Here is a 14,933-nt window from a genome sequence, read left to right as displayed (position 1 = left end):
TCCTTTACTCCATCACTTCATTTTTTTTTGTTGTTGTTGTCGGTGGTCAAAGTTGGGTGGTTTTTGCTTTTTTTTTTTAATTGTAATCATATGAGGCCCCATTTATGTTCGGTTCTGTAACTCGAATGGATCAAAAGACGAATCCGAAATTTATTAGGCTTGGAATTGTGAATTGTGAAAGAAAAGAATGGATGGGTTATTATTGGTTACTAATGTCGTCAATGCACACGTCATGAAGATACAAGTGGATGGGGTCGATGGACCATGGATGCGTCCTCAATGACGTCCACGTCCATATACGTATATATATATATATGTGCGGATATATCCATCTTCTTCCACATTTCACGGAGACCTTCAAAGTGTTTTCGAGAGAAACAATCACAGAGAAAAAAAATCCAGTTTTTAAGCCACCATCGATCGGAATTTATGGAAATGGAAAACGCAGAAGCAAAACAGAGCATCCCTCTCCTCACGCCCTATAAGATGGGAAGATTCAATCTTTCCCACAGGTACATTACGTCCTTGCCTTATCTTTTGTGATGATTTATCCCGTCCAGGTGTTCGATGAAATTCTCAGCTGAAAAACTCTCATCACGAGCATTGATCATTTTGTTTTTAAACTGTAATATACGATAATGATTCAGGGTTGTTCTGGCACCATTGACGAGGCAGAGATCGTACGGAAACGTTCCCCAGCCTCACGCTGTCTTATATTACTCTCAGAGAGCCACGCCAGGAGGTTTTCTCATCGCTGAAGCCACCGGAGTTTCAGATACAGCTCAAGGGTAACCAATTAACTAACCTCTCTGCTCATTTTTTCATATAAAGTTTAAGTTTTTATTTGTGGGTTTTGATCTGACCCACATATCTGCGATTCTTGAAGGTATCAAGATACTCCTGGGATATGGACTAAAGAGCATGTGGAGGCATGGAAGCCAATAGTGGATGCTGTTCATGCCAAAGGAGGCATCTTCTTCTGTCAAATCTGGCATGTTGGCCGTGTTTCTAATCGAGGTTTTTGCCAATTGAAATTATCATCTTTTAAGCTAGGTGAAATTCTTTCAACAATCTTAGTGTGTAGTATTGAGTACATTTTTGTGTGTGTTTTCAGGTTTTCAGCCAAATGGGCAAGCTCCGATCTCTTGTACGGACAAGCCATTGACGCCTCAAATCCGCGCTAATGGCATCGACGAAGCCCTCTTTACCCCTCCAAGAAGGCTAAGCATCGAAGAAATCCCCAGCATTGTCAACGACTTTAGGCTTGCAGCAAGAAACGCTATGGAAGCTGGTAAGCAAATCAAAGCGTTGGAATTGAAGAAGCTTATTTCAAGACAGACTCTTATATATGTTTTCCTTGAAAACGTTGTTGTTTGCAGGCTTCGATGGAGTCGAGATTCATGGCGCTAACGGCTATCTGATAGACCAGTTCATGAAGGACACGGTGAACGATAGAACCGACGAGTATGGTGGATCATTGCAAAACCGTTGCAAATTCGCTCTAGAAATAGTCGAAGCAGTGGCCAACGAGATAGGACCAGATCGTGTTGGAATCAGGCTCTCTCCGTTCGCAGACTACATGGAATCTGGAGACACTAACCCACAAGCATTAGCGGTTCACATGGCGGAATCTCTGAACAAATATGGAATCCTCTACTGTCATGTGATCGAACCTAGAATGAAAACAGTGGGAGAAATAACAGAGTGTCCTCACACGCTAATGCCGATGAGGAAAGCCTTTCAGGGGACTTTCATCTCTGCAGGAGGCTTCACGAGGGAAGATGGGAATGAAGCCGTGGCTAAGGGACGGACCGATTTGGTGGCTTATGGTCGGTTGTTTCTGGCTAATCCTGATCTTCCTAAGAGGTTCCAAGTGGATGCTCCGCTGAATAAATACGATAGGGCAACATTTTACACTTCTGATCCTGTCGTGGGTTACACCGATTACCCTTTTCTTGAACAAACAGCTTAATAGTTGAAGATGCTAAAGTGTCTGCCTTTGGATGTGTAATAAGCATTTCCATGGTCATTGTCATTTGTTGCAATTTGGAATTATTTATTCGGTTCACAATAATTTCAACGGAATGTGTCGCAAATAACACATGATCACAAAAAAATGAGCTCTTTTATGTGCTTTCAACACCAGTCGTTTTCTTCCAACAAGCCAAATTCACAGTAAATTCACCAAAACCAAAGAAAAAAAAAATAATTTTTACATTAGCTTCAAGAACCAACTTTTTAAGAGACTGTTAGGTGTCCCAAGCTTTGAACCCGATCAAAGCCAAAACAACTAAGAACACTCAGTAACAAAACCTTGAACCCGTTCAAAGTTTAGAATAGAGTAAGAACACAAAAGCTTATACCCGATTAAGCTAAAGAACAGAACTCAAACACAGTTTCTTTTGGGAAGTTTAGACTACTTCTTTTTGTTGTTTTTCATTGATTGAATAGGGATCGTACAAGAAGCAAATTGGAGTTATCAACTCCTACAAAACAGGAAGTGGGAAACATAGGAAAAGTGGTTGATAGGTTCCTCACAAATAGAAAGACCAATACAACGTTATTTGCAACAATGAAAAGAAGATAACAAAAGGAAAAAACAAAGATTAAGTATTTGACTTAATCAAACTTGCAATTGACTCTTATCAGAGTCTGTGACTGAATCAGTGTGATTTTAAGCATAAACGTTGTAGATGGTCCTCTCCATTGTTAAAGTAGAACAAGAAGGATTAGGGGCACAAGTAGATGTTCAACAAAGAGTTCAACACCAACGTGTTCAACAACGTGTTCAAGGCCTACGTGTTCAAAAACGTGTAGGCCTACGTGTCCAACAACGTGTAGGCCTAAATGAGACAGCTCTTTCCAAGTAAGAACGTGTGACCCCCCTTCATTGGATTTTGGTGATGTAGAGGCAACATCATCGTACTCCTTTTCAATTTCGTTTAACTTTTGAGGTTCAGTTCTTGTTAGAGGATCACTCTCACTAGCTGTTTTGGCTCTCTGTATGAGAGAAAATTGAAATCCCTTAAATCAGTCACATTAGAACAAAATATGCGCTAGACCATAACAAGGGAATGAAACCAGATTTAACCTGAAAGATCCTCCCCAGAGTTTGTAACCCTCTTGCTCTTGCACGAAGCTCCTCTCTTTTGGCTTCTGGATCTTGAAGAACCTATACAATGAGAATCATAGATAGGTTTAGAAAACTTAAAGAAATTGAACCAAGATGACAGATAGAGTGAACATGAGTATTGGTTAAGCTAGACATACCAGCTGACAAACACGGGAAAGAATGGCTTCGATATCAGCAACATTGAGCTTCCACAGAGAATCAATAATCCCTTTATGGGACTGAAGGTATTCCTCAAGTTCCCCTTGGGTAAAATTTACTCCAGCACTTAGCTGTCTTATCATTTCCCTTTGCAGCTGGAGGAAAGCGAATGCTCCTAGGATGACAGTAAACAGCCAGGAAAAATAAATAAATCACAACATGTCTTGCTTGCTAAGAGAGAAGACCAGATTCGAGAAATTCAGCAAGAATTTTCTTAATTAAGTCACAAAGCCAGACCAGACCAGATTCTATAAATCACAACATGTCTTGTTTTGCAAGAACTTTCATTACTTGACCTTTTTACAAAGCCACTAACCTGTTGCAGCACTTAGCTGAGATTTGATTAAGTGACCTCTGTTCCTACACCATTCAGCAATGAATGGTACTCCGAGATAAATAGCTTCCTTCCCAAGCTCTTTTGCTGCTTGTCTTTCATATATATACCCAATTGTATTCAACAATTCCACACCATACGCTGAAGAAGATACAAATAGGAGGAGGTGAGACTCATTTTAGCACAGCGATGGTATTTAATTGAAAGATAATGCATAACACAAAGAAACAGGAAACGGTGTGTAGAATACATATATTACCTGCATTTGAGAGTCTTACCATTTCAGCTTCAGCATTACAAACAAATTCGTCTTTGTTTACCACATATTCGTTAAGGCGGTCTTTGAGAATCTGAGCAAGCTTGTCTACCCTTTCTTTCTGGACAGTCTGAACCCAAAAACAATCCACAATCTTAGCATATTTTGTACAATGAAGAATTGGCTCAAGCAGGAGAACACGTTAATTAATAATTCCAAGACCTACCCTCATTTTTTCTAGATATTTTTTGGTATCAAACCGATCTCTTTCACCGAAGAGATCAAATTTAGTCATTGACGCCATAGCAAGATGTCCTATGTATCCTTCAAAAAGTTCGCTACCAAAAAGCATTGCAAATATTGCCGCAGGATTGATTATTGTAACACTGAAAGGATGGCGAGAAAAAAAGTAAGGACCCAAAACTTTCTGCACCGAGAAAGATCCATGTCACTAGACTATACTCCACAAGAAAAAAGAGACTAACAGTGAGATCCCTGCTTTGCCACATGCATCATAAGCTTGGCGTTGCGCTGAATCACTTAGCACTTGATAGGCCTCTCCCAACACCTGAATAAGGAATCCTCTATGTTACAATACACAAGCATACCGCACAAAGTTACAATACAAAACTTTATCACCTAAATTTTGAACTTGCCTGAAAATTGTGTGCAGCTTGAGGATCATTTGGGTTTTTATCTGGATGAACTTGGCGTGCCTGTGTATAATAAACAAACAAGTCAACAATCACTATACTTGTTCACTCTAAATTTCAAACTGGAAATGGGCAGATTTTTAACAAAGTTATAACCTCACTACATAGACTAGTTCTCAAAAAACATAACTTTGTCAAAAAATTCAAGGTCTCTTCCCCGATTTATGATAACCAAAAATTGAAACCCTGAAATCAAAATCTGGAACACAGAAGAGAAAGATAAAATAAAACCTTGATATAGTAAGCTTTCTTGATCTCAGCCTCTGTAGCAGCTGGGCTAACGCCGAGCACATCGTAGTACTCCGTTTCCTTCACCATCTAATCTTCTGACCACAAATCAAAATCCTACACACCGAATCTCACAAACTCAGATCGCCGGAGATGGAAACAGCAAACTTAGACAAAGTGCTGGTCGGATCAAAGAAGAAGAAAGAAAGTCTTTTACTTTTCTTGAAGGTATTACGTTTTTGTTTGAATCGGCCAGGACAAAAAAAGGATATATATACATTCTTCTCCACGCGGTGGTTTCGTTAGCTCTCTCATTAAATTTTTCATTTTTTTACAAAGAATCATTCCAAGTCTTGATAAATCTTAGAGTTGAAGGATCCATGTCAACCAAAAAAGGAATCGATGACATATAATAAGCCACTATCATTTTATTTGGAAATTTCTTGAGAGTCTCCTTTGAGTATCCCTGCAAAAGAAAAAGAAGGACAAGAAGCATCAACTAGCAATAAACAATCAGATGAAGAACTGAAAAAGAAGCTGATCGTGTTTTTGGAAAGGAAGAAGAAGAAGAGAAAAGTCAAAGGGAGAGAAGAGTCAACGAAAAAAGTTGGGCTTCATATGTTAGCCCAAACGAATAAAAGAGGAGTTTGTGTATGTGTGTGCGCTTTGTGATGATTAAGTCTAGAATAGTAGTTAAAGTCCTAAAAGGTAAGTTGTTAGAGTCTAAGTTAGTATAGTTTGTGTAAGTTGGTCTATGTGTTAGAGTTAAGGTGCAACAATGATGAGAGTTAGGAAGAGTAGTTAGAGAGAAGTCTATATGTATGAGCAGGGCCGGCCCAAACTCCTTGTACACGTAAAGCTCAACTTCAAAATGATGCCCATCAAATAAAAAAAGAAGGCAAGTTAAAAAACTGAAAAAATAAAATGCAGACATAGGAGTTTGAACTCCAGACATTAAGGAAGCAAAAATATTGGTCAAATCACTACACTAAAAGAAAATTTGTTAAAAATGATGCCCTTAAATTTGATATATAATTTGGCGCCTAAAACCCTTGCTTCATGGGCTTTAGGTCAGGGCCGGCCCTGTGTATGGGTGTGGTAAAATGTGGCTATGTATGAAAAATACATTTGCTATGTCAACGTGCTTCTTAGCGACATTCTTTTGACTTCCCTCTTTCTTTGCGGTTGTGAATCTTGTGAGAGCAGCTTCACTTCAGCTGCTTCGGTTTTAACAGTTTCCGTGACAGGCTCCAAATGGCTCTACGTTGAGATATATTTCTCTTCAATTTTGATGGACTCGGCATTCTTAGTAGGCTGTGACAAAAGGACGGACCGATCTCGTGGCCTACGATGGATTGTTTTTGGCGAATCCTGATCTTCCTAAGAAGTTCCAAGTGGATGCTCCGCTCAATAAATACGATAGGCCAACATTTTACACTTCTGATCCTGTTGTGGGTTACACGGATTACCCTTTTCTTGAATAAAGAGCTTAGTCATTGAAGCTGCTAAGTTATGTGTAAAAAGCATTTCCATGGCCATTGTCATTTGTTGCAATTTGGATTCATTATGCAGTTCACAATCATTTCAACGGAATGTGTCGCAAATAACACATGATCACAAAAAAAAAAGAGCTCTTTCATGTGCTTTCAACACCAATCGTTTTCTTCTAACAAGACGAATTCACATTAAATTCACCAAAACCAAAGAAAAAAGAATAATTTTTACATTAACGGCACGCAACTGCAATATTATTAATTTACTAAGACTGCTGTATATACTACTATATACCAAAGGGTTTTGAGTAAGCAACAAGAACAGATACCTCCGATTCTCAATCAATCATAGCCAGTCGAAGTGTGTTTCTCTACGCCAGGTGGTGGTGCGGGTCTTGGGAAATAATAGTTGAACTGTTGCTCCCCGAGTTTTGGTTCTTCCACGTAGGGGCTTTTTGGTTCCTGTGGTTGCCCAAACGAAGAAAACAATTTATAATATGCAGTAGAGAAGAGTTAAAAGTTCCTGTATCAAGATAAATTGTTTAAGCGACTATGACTGAATCAGTGTGTTTTTAAGCATAAATGTTGTAATATGTTCTTCTCCACTGTTGAAGATGGAGAGACATGATTTTGGGGTCAAATGGAAAAATCAAAGATGAGAAAAAGGTTTTATTAGACACCTGAGAACCAGAGGTAGAGTGAGACGCTTCATTGGATTTTGGTGATGTAGAGGCAACATCATCGTATTCCTTTACATTTTCGTTTAGCTTTTGAGGTTCAGTTCTTGCTAGAGGATCACTCTCGCTAGCTGTTTTGGCTCTCTGTATGGGCAAATAGTTAACTCCTTCAAATCAGTCACATTAGAACAAACTACCATAACAAGGGAATGAAACCAGATTTAACCTGAAAGATCCTCCCCAGAGTTTTTAACCCTCTTGCTCTTGCACGAAGCTCCTCTCTTTTGGCTTCTGGATCTTGAAGAACCTATACAATGAGAATCATAGATAGGTTTAGAAAACTTAAAGAAATTGAACCAAGATGACAGATAGAGTGAACATGAGTATTGGTTAAGCTAGACAACCAGCTGACAAACACGGGAAAGAGTGGCTTCGATATCAGCAACATTGAGCTTCCACAGAGAATCAATCATCACCCTTTTATGGGACTGAAGGTATTCCTCAAGTTCCTCCTCGGTATAATTTCCTTCAGCACTTAGCTGCCTTTTCATTTCCTCCTGCAGCTGGAACAAAGCGAATGCTCCTAGGACGACAGTAAACAGCCAGGAAAAAAATAAATCACGACATGTCTTGCTTCCTTAGAGAGAAGACCAGATTCTAGAAATTCAACAAGAACTTTCTTCATTAAGTTTCTCATTTTGCAAGAACTTTCATTTCTTGACCTTTTTACAAAGCGACTAACCTGTTGCAGCAGTTAGCTGAGATTTGATGAAGTGACCTTTGTTCCTAAACCATTCAGCAATGAATGGTACTCCGAGATAAATAGCTTTCTTCCCAAGCTCTTTTGCTGCTTGTCTTACATATATATACCCAATTGTATTCAACATGTCCACACCATACGCTGAAGAAGATGCAAATAGAAAGTGGTGAGACTCATTTTAGCACAGAGATAGTATTTGATTTGAAAGATAATGCACAACAAAGAAACAGGAAACAGTGTGTAGAATACATATATTACCTGCATTTGAGAGTCTTACCATTTCAGCTTCAGCATTACAAACAAATTCGTCTTTGTTTACCACATATTCGTTAAGGCGGTCTTTGAGAATCTGAGCAAGCTTGTCTTCCCTTTCTTTCTGGACAGTCTGAACCCAAACACAATCATCTTAGCATATTTTGTACAATGAAGAATTGGCTTAAGCAGGGGAAGTTAATAATTCCAGGACTTACCCTCATTTTTTCTTGAATCTTTTTGGTATCAAACTGATCCCCTTCACTGAAGATATCAAGTGAAGCCATTGACGCCATAGCAAGCTGTCCTATGTATCCTTCAAAAAGCTCGCTACCAAAAAGCATTGCAAATATTGCCGCAGGATCGATGATTGAATCACTGAAAGGATGAAGAGAATCAAGTAAGGACCCAAAACTTTCTGCACCGAGAAGATCTATGTCACTAGACTCCACAAGAAAAAAGAGACTAACACTGAGATTCCTGCCTTGCCACATGCATCATAAGCTTGGCGTTGCGCTGAATCACTTAGCACTTGATAGGCCTCTCCCAACACCTGAATAAGGTATCCTCTATGTTACAATACACAAGCTTACCGCACAGTTAAAATACAAAACTTTATCAGCTAAGTAATCTGATTCCAACAATAGGAAATTGTTAGAGCTCTTTCAAACTTTTAAATTTTGAGCTTGCCTGAAAATTGTGTGCAGCGTGAGGATCATTCGGGTTTTTATCTGGATGAACTTGGCGTGCCTGTGTATAATAAACAAACGAGTCAAAAATCACTATACTTGTTCACTCTAAATTTCAAACTTGAATTCCGCAGATTTTTTTTCAAGCTATAACCTCACTACAAAGACAAGTTCTCAAAAAACATAACTTTGTCAAAAAATTCAAGGTCTCTTCCCTGATTTATGATAACCAAAAACACCAAATATAGAAACCCTGAAATCAAAATCTGTAGCACAGAAGAGAAACATAAAAATAAAACCTTGATGTAGTAAGCTTTCTTGATCTCAGCCTCTGTAGCAGTTGGGCTAACGCCAAGCACATCGTAGTACTCCGTTTCCTTCACCATCTAATCTTCTGATCACAAATCAAAATCCTACACCGAATCTCACTTAACTCAGATCGCCGGAGATGGAAACAGCAAACTTAGACAAGTGAACACTCCACGCGCCGGCGACGTACTTCAAATCAACCGGAGCTTTTTGCGCCTTCTATTTTTCAATTTTTACTTTCTTTAGTTCGCTTTCGCTGGTCGGTCAAAGAAGAAGAAAGAAAGTCTTTTACTTTTCTTGAAGGTGTTACATTTTTATTTGAATCGGCCCAAAAAAAGGGACATTTATATATTCTCCACGCGGTTTTTCGTCAGCCTCTGATTGGATTTTTCCTTTTTTCCATAGAATCATTCAAGTCTTGATAAATCTTAGACTTGAAGGATCGATGTCGACCAAAAAAGAAAATCGATGACATATTATAAGTCACTATCACTTTATTTGGAACTTCCATGGATTTACCGCGAAATTATGTTGAGACTGTATTGAAGGAAAAAAAAAATTCAAAACTTTTTCGACACAATTAATCATTAATCTCATAACCTTTCAGGTCAATTAGGGCCTTTCAAGCTCATTCCCACACAACAACGACCAACTCATTAATTAGCTTTCCGAGAGCTTAATCTGGTCATCATTTCTTTGGTCTTCCGCAGCTTTGTTCTTCGTTTCATGTGGTTTGATCGGAGTGCAAGCGATGTTCTTTACTACACAAGAGTAAAGATCAAACTCTGCCTTGAGTTTATTACAGCTTGCTTGTATCCACTTCTCCGCCACACTTGTTGCTACGCTGTCTTGGCTATCCCTCTCATGCTCTTCAATGGCTGGCCTTATCTCATCGTACAAGGACGAGAGCCGTGCTGCTGCTTCCTTCTTCACCTCCTGCAATATTTTGGCAAACACATCAAAATACTTGAGAGGAGTTTGAAACTGAAGCTGGCCAAATCTTGGAGCATATAGAATAAGCTTCATGGTTGTTTGATTCTATCCACAAACACCATTCTCAACAGTCAACATTGTGAGCAGAAAAACCGTTAAAAGTCTTGGAAAAAAATTCTTCACCTCGTATTTGAGAATTTCATCTTGAGCTTCTTTGCTTGCTAGTAGCTGAACCACATTTGCTATGTCAACGTGTTTCTGAGCGACATTCTTTGTCTTTCCGCTTGAAAGCGGCCTGCCTCTTTTCTTCGGAGACTTAATTTTGTAACTGTTACCGCGAACGCGTGATATAATTGCGGTTTTCTGCGATAAATCCTGTTGTGAATCTTGTGAGAGCAGCTTCATATCTTCAGCTGCTTCGGTTTTAACAGTTTCCGTGACAACATCTTCCTCCATAGGAGCTGAGTCCGATTGCTGAACAATCAGAGAAGTAGACTCCAAATGGGTCTCCGTTGAAATATCTTTCTCTTCAATTTTGATGGACTCGGCATTCTTAGAAGGCTCTGATGTAAGCTCGTCTTCTGCAGAATCATAGACTGGAATTTTATCAACTGAATATCTGGAGACAAAAGAAATGAGAGGGGTTATTGCCAGTCCATTTTTATGCCACAAGAAAATAAGTGAAGAGAAAATTACCGATCGTCACCATCCTCCCATACGTATGTATCCTCCTGAAATGGTAGAGAGGCATAAGAATAGGCAGAGACTATTTGAGGAAAAAAAAAACTATTAGGAATGATATCATAAGGACTTGCCTGAAAGCCACGAGACTTGGCTCCAAGAAATCCAGAGCAAGAGTCTGCACCACAGAGACAACGGACTTTGGCACCGCCGTACCACTCAAAATTATAGTCGTAAGCCAATTCAGTCCGGGGAGAGATACTCTCTTTTGCAAAGATTCCAACCCTAACTTCTCCAAGAACATTCCACTTCCTCGTTTCACAATTCGGTCTACTGCAAGGCAATAGAGCAAGGAAACAGTAAGGACAGTATTCTAGATTATAATCGCTTTGAAGCATCTAAGGGCCATTGTTTGTTTTTACCATGAATGATTTATAAACCTAGCAAGGCTTCCCTTCTTCGTGGCATCGATAGCCTCAGACGCATTGAGAGATATTATGTATGCATCCTTGACACCTGCCCATGTAACAAACAAGTCATACATGAACTAGAGCTTTACAACACTATATTCAATTCTCATAATCTCTGCAAAGTTTCTACTCACCATGAGTTTCATAAGTTTGAGCCCTACGCTTTGCTTCTTTCCATGATATTACTTCTCCACAGTACTCAATTATGAACTGTCCTGCCTAAAACGTAACATCACATACAACCAGAAATTTGTTCAAACATGATTGAATATTCACTTCAGAAATGATGAGAGACAACAATATATAATCTCGAGTCCTCACCTTTATCTCTTCAACAGCCACTAGTCCCCAACCACGACCTTCAGACTTAACCAACTTTGTTTTGGCGTATTCACATTTTTGGAATTTCTGTAACCGGAAAAACATGTCAAACTCACCCTCCTCTCTAACATCAAAGCATAGACTTAAACAATTTAAACAGTTTACCTGATTCTTGCAATAGACACCACAAGGGCAGTATCCAGGTGTACATTCCGTATTTGTTATCACATTCAAGCATCTCTCACCACACGCACTGTCAGGGTCTCCAAAATCGAACTTGCATTCGCAGATAGAAATATCTTCTTCCTTCTGTTTCTTGTGCCTAGAGGCAGTAAAAATGTATACTTTAACAACAATGGGGAAGATTCATTTGAGAAGATAACCAAAAGCTATGTGCCAATGCACCAGAGAAAAGGTTTCCTACTTTCGATATGAGAAGTCATTTTGATAGATGTGTTCATATTGTGGTAGCTCATCTCCCTCTTGATCCTTAAACAAAAAAAAAAGGCACATGTCTCAATTTACGTTAAGCTACAGAACCAAATCGAAATCTCACCCCATATCAAGAGTATTCATCAGGTTATTGAAAATAAATTTATCACTTACAGGATCACTAGAAAATTGCATTTTTTTTCTTTTATTTTTCACCGGAGCTTTTGAAGCGATTATTTCAATGAATCCGCACTCAGATTCAGGGCCGGTTCATGGGCGTGTGCAAATAGTGCCACTGCATACCGACTAATTACGATTCGATCCCGACTACAAAAGAAAACGAAGACAATTAGGTTTGAAGATCGACACAAAACTTGGAAAAAAGGGAGAAACTTGCGTGTAGAAAGAAAACCAACAAGAAACCTATTTGATTTACACTATTGAGTATTGCCATTGGTCTAAGAGGAAACCTGAAGAAGCATACCTGAGGAATTGGGAGAGAGAACGCGACGACGAGCGAGGAAGAAGACGGCGTTAAACTTTTTTTCTTTTCTTTTTTCACAACACGGAGTAAAGTAGTATTTTCACGGCGTGAAAGCTTTTTCTTTTTTTGATAAAGGCACGGCGTCAAAATTAGTAAGAGATTTGTTAAGAAAAGAATGTTAGCAACAAAAAATGATCAAAATTGGAAGAAAAAAAACTATACAAGCTTCACCTACGAAATGATTAAAATTGCGATACTGCGTAAAATCTATAACTGGTACTACAATTAAATCCTCAGAAGCTAAACTCATCTGTTTTTATATAATCAGATATTTTCTATTTTTATAAACTATCTTGTAAAAACTCCTTTAACCTACCTACTGATTAATAGGTTTATTAATACTTCTACACCAAAAACATTTTGGGTTCGAATCCGTTTAGCGTGTTTACAGGTGTTTTTTAATTTAAATTAGATTCAAATATATTTATATTAGTTTGTGTTTTATGAGATCTATTTGAACAAATGATTAACAATAGATTTTGAACCATAAAAATATATATATTATACACACATCTGCAAGTAATAAATAGATTATTTTCTATTTTTTCTTTTCTTTTTAACTTCAGCTAGATTCAAATATATTTTATTTATATTAGGTTGTGTTATATAATTCTTGTAGATACATATATACATTATAAATTTTTAATTAAATTATTTAGAAAAGTTCCATTCTATGTAATATTATATCTACATAAACATATGATTAACAACAGATTCTGAACCAAAAAAACACTAGATTTATACGAGCGCATGTCACCATCTATTTAATACTACCAGATATACATTAAACACATATGTCATGATCTGATTAATATTAATCATGTCAAGATTTACTTATATAATACCTGCAACTTTTGTTTTACAAAATAACAAGATCATAAACAGTTAAACACACAAGACACACACACAAAAAAAAAAAAGAATGAAAGATTGTTGGAGAGCAGAAATAAGTAAGGGAATATGAGTTATCCGATAGCGATTGGGATAGCCATCGCCACCACCCTGCTGGCTATTTTGATATGGTTTCTCCTCTCAAAGATAAGTCTGGTAAAGTCGTAACAACTGTTATGGATTTACTTAATCAGCTTAGTTTCTTCTCTGATAATTGTAATTCAAGAGAATTCATTTATATTTGCAATAAGAGTTCGTGAAAGTTAAATGTTATAATGTATAAACAATAAATATGTATGACTGTTGTTAATGGAAGCCGTTATCTAGTTATTGCTTCAATTTGGTCTACTGTAACTGTAAGGCAATAGAGAAAGAAAACAGTAATTAAGGACAGTATTCTAGCTATGGATTGCTTTGAAGCATCTAAAGGCCATTGTTTGTTTTTACCATGAATGATTTATAAACCTAGCAAGGCTTCCCTGCTTCGTGGCATCGATATAGCCTTATGTATGCATCCTTGACACCTGCCCATGTAACAAGTCATACATGAACTAGAGCTTTACAACACTATCAATTCTCATAATCTCTGCAAAGTTTCTACTCACCATGAGTTTCATAAGTTTGAGTCCTACGTTTTGCTTTCCATGATATTACTTCTCCACAATACTCAATTATGAACTGTCCTGCCTACATCGTAACATCAAATACAACCAGCAATTTGTTCAAACCAGATTGGATATTTACTTCACAAATGATGAGTGAGACATTACAATAAATAAGCTTGAGTCCTTAGTCCTAACCTTTATGTCTTCAACAGCCAGTACTAGTCCCTAACCACGACCTTTAGACTTAACTTTGTTTTGGCGTATTCACATTTTTGGAATTTCTTTAACCGGAAAAAACATGTCAAACTACTAAGTAACAGTACGACCACCCTCCTCTCTAACATCAAAGCATAGATTTATTACACGGCGTGAAAAGTTTTTTTTTTTATTTGATAAAGACACGGCGTGAAAGTTAGTAAGAGATTTGTTCAGAAAATGATGATAGCAAAAAAAAAAAAAAAATGATCAACATTAGAAAAAAAACTTTATAAGCTAAATAAGTAGTTTTATATTGGTAAAAATGATTAAATTGCGATACTGCGTAAAATCTAACATGTACTAAATACAACTAAATTCTCACTAGCTAAACACATCTGTTTTTATAAAAGCAGATACTTTCAACTATAAATAGATTATTTTTCTGTTTTTTCTTTTTAACTTAAATTAGATACAAATATATTTACATTAGTTAGTGTTTTATTAATTATTAGATCAACTTAAACATATGATTAACAACAGATTTTGAACAAAAAAACACTAAATTTATACGAGCGCATGTCACGAACTATTCAATACTACCAGATATACTTTAAACACACATGTCAGTAATCATGTCAAGATTTACTTATATAATACCTGCAAGTTTTGTTTTAAAAAATAACAAGATCATAAATACACAAGATACACACAAAAAACAGAAGAAGGAAAGAGCAGAATAAGTAAGGGAATATGGGTTATCCGATGGCAATTGGGATAGGCCTCGCCTCTGGGGCGTTAATAACCCTGCTGGCTCGT

The 14,933-nt window shown here is 37.5% G+C and overlaps 4 protein-coding genes across 6 annotated transcripts; 1 reads left to right on the top strand and 3 right to left on the bottom strand.

Moving 5' to 3' along the window:
* Positions 1 to 328: 328 nt before the first annotated feature.
* On the top strand, positions 329 to 2,074 carry LOC18008886 (12-oxophytodienoate reductase 1). The gene is made up of 5 exons (XM_006390102.2): positions 329 to 512; positions 648 to 788; positions 887 to 1,017; positions 1,115 to 1,291; positions 1,380 to 2,074. Exons 1-5 carry the CDS (start codon positions 430 to 432, stop codon positions 1,970 to 1,972), a joined length of 1,125 nt encoding a protein of 374 aa, XP_006390164.1. The 5' UTR covers positions 329 to 429; the 3' UTR covers positions 1,973 to 2,074.
* Positions 2,075 to 2,411: 337 nt separating this feature from the next.
* Positions 2,412 to 5,547, bottom strand: LOC18009042 (chaperone protein dnaJ 10). Of its 2 annotated transcripts, none has more exons than XM_024153446.1 (10): positions 5,080 to 5,547; positions 4,866 to 4,979; positions 4,578 to 4,637; positions 4,407 to 4,489; positions 4,148 to 4,307; positions 3,925 to 4,051; positions 3,648 to 3,806; positions 3,271 to 3,446; positions 3,092 to 3,172; positions 2,412 to 3,000 (listed from the first exon to the last, which is right to left on the bottom strand). In XM_024153446.1, the coding sequence occupies exons 2-10, from the start codon at positions 4,950 to 4,952 to the stop codon at positions 2,710 to 2,712; spliced, it is 1,224 nt and encodes a 407-aa protein (XP_024009214.1). In that variant the 5' UTR covers positions 4,953 to 4,979; positions 5,080 to 5,547; the 3' UTR covers positions 2,412 to 2,709. The 2 variants fall into 2 exon arrangements, with proteins under 2 accessions (XP_024009214.1, XP_006390163.2); XM_006390101.2 differs by having other exon boundaries at positions 5,098 to 5,546.
* A 934-nt stretch (positions 5,548 to 6,481) lies between these two features.
* On the bottom strand, positions 6,482 to 9,365 carry LOC18009048 (chaperone protein dnaJ 10). Its single transcript, XM_006390100.2, has 10 exons — positions 9,033 to 9,365; positions 8,735 to 8,794; positions 8,515 to 8,597; positions 8,263 to 8,422; positions 8,051 to 8,177; positions 7,775 to 7,933; positions 7,437 to 7,615; positions 7,259 to 7,339; positions 7,036 to 7,176; positions 6,482 to 6,817 (listed from the first exon to the last, which is right to left on the bottom strand). The coding sequence occupies exons 1-10, from the start codon at positions 9,117 to 9,119 to the stop codon at positions 6,698 to 6,700; spliced, it is 1,197 nt and encodes a 398-aa protein (XP_006390162.1). The 5' UTR covers positions 9,120 to 9,365; the 3' UTR covers positions 6,482 to 6,697.
* Positions 9,366 to 9,584: 219 nt separating this feature from the next.
* LOC18009145 (histone-lysine N-methyltransferase ASHH1) lies at positions 9,585 to 12,412 on the bottom strand. 2 transcript variants are annotated; one of them, XM_006390099.2, is made up of 11 exons: positions 12,364 to 12,412; positions 12,054 to 12,206; positions 11,872 to 11,936; positions 11,613 to 11,769; positions 11,448 to 11,534; positions 11,261 to 11,345; positions 11,079 to 11,172; positions 10,791 to 10,989; positions 10,672 to 10,706; positions 10,159 to 10,594; positions 9,585 to 9,978 (listed from the first exon to the last, which is right to left on the bottom strand). In XM_006390099.2, exons 2-11 carry the CDS (start codon positions 12,072 to 12,074, stop codon positions 9,703 to 9,705), a joined length of 1,455 nt encoding a protein of 484 aa, XP_006390161.1. In that variant the 5' UTR covers positions 12,075 to 12,206; positions 12,364 to 12,412; the 3' UTR covers positions 9,585 to 9,702. The 2 variants fall into 2 exon arrangements, with proteins under 2 accessions (XP_006390161.1, XP_024012740.1); XM_024156972.1 differs by having other exon boundaries at positions 10,672 to 10,989.
* Between the last annotated feature and the right edge of the window lie 2,521 nt (positions 12,413 to 14,933).

The sequence above is a fragment of the Eutrema salsugineum genome, unplaced genomic scaffold (genome assembly GCF_000478725.1).
Source record: "Eutrema salsugineum unplaced genomic scaffold, Eutsalg1_0 scaffold_9, whole genome shotgun sequence".
NCBI classification, from domain to species: domain Eukaryota; kingdom Viridiplantae; phylum Streptophyta; class Magnoliopsida; order Brassicales; family Brassicaceae; genus Eutrema; species Eutrema salsugineum.
Note: the sequence above shows the minus strand (reverse complement) of the source record. Positions and strands in the feature narration are given on the sequence as shown.

Excerpts from the sequence above, each read along its gene's own strand:
- LOC18008886 (XM_006390102.2), top strand. The coding sequence starts at position 430 with ATGGAAATGGAAAACGCAGAAGCAAAACAGAGCATCCCTCTCCTCACG. Across the intron at positions 513-647 it reads AGATTCAATCTTTCCCACAG|GGTTGTTCTGGCACCATTGA; the intron begins GTACATTACGTC and ends ATAATGATTCAG. Across the intron at positions 1,292-1,379 it reads AAGAAACGCTATGGAAGCTG|GCTTCGATGGAGTCGAGATT; the intron begins GTAAGCAAATCA and ends TGTTGTTTGCAG.
- LOC18009042 (XM_024153446.1), bottom strand. The coding sequence starts at position 4,952 with ATGGTGAAGGAAACGGAGTACTACGATGTGCTCGGCGTTAGCCCAGCT. Across the intron at positions 4,638-4,865 it reads AGAAAGCTTACTATATCAAG|GCACGCCAAGTTCATCCAGA; the intron begins GTTTTATTTTAT and ends TATTATACACAG. Across the intron at positions 4,308-4,406 it reads GGCAAAGCAGGGATCTCACT|TGTTACAATAATCAATCCTG; the intron begins GTTAGTCTCTTT and ends CCATCCTTTCAG.
- LOC18009048 (XM_006390100.2), bottom strand. The coding sequence starts at position 9,119 with ATGGTGAAGGAAACGGAGTACTACGATGTGCTTGGCGTTAGCCCAACT. Across the intron at positions 7,934-8,050 it reads GGTAAGACTCTCAAATGCAG|CGTATGGTGTGGACATGTTG; the intron begins GTAATATATGTA and ends CATCTTCTTCAG. Across the intron at positions 6,818-7,035 it reads ACTCTACCTCTGGTTCTCAG|GAACCAAAAAGCCCCTACGT; the intron begins GTGTCTAATAAA and ends GGGCAACCACAG.
- LOC18009145 (XM_024156972.1), bottom strand. The coding sequence starts at position 12,074 with ATGCAATTTTCTAGTGATCCT. Across the intron at positions 10,595-10,671 it reads TGGGAGGATGGTGACGATCG|ATATTCAGTTGATAAAATTC; the intron begins GTAATTTTCTCT and ends TTTTGTCTCCAG. Across the intron at positions 9,979-10,158 it reads ATGAAATTCTCAAATACGAG|GAGGTGAAGAAGGAAGCAGC; the intron begins GTGAAGAATTTT and ends AAAATATTGCAG.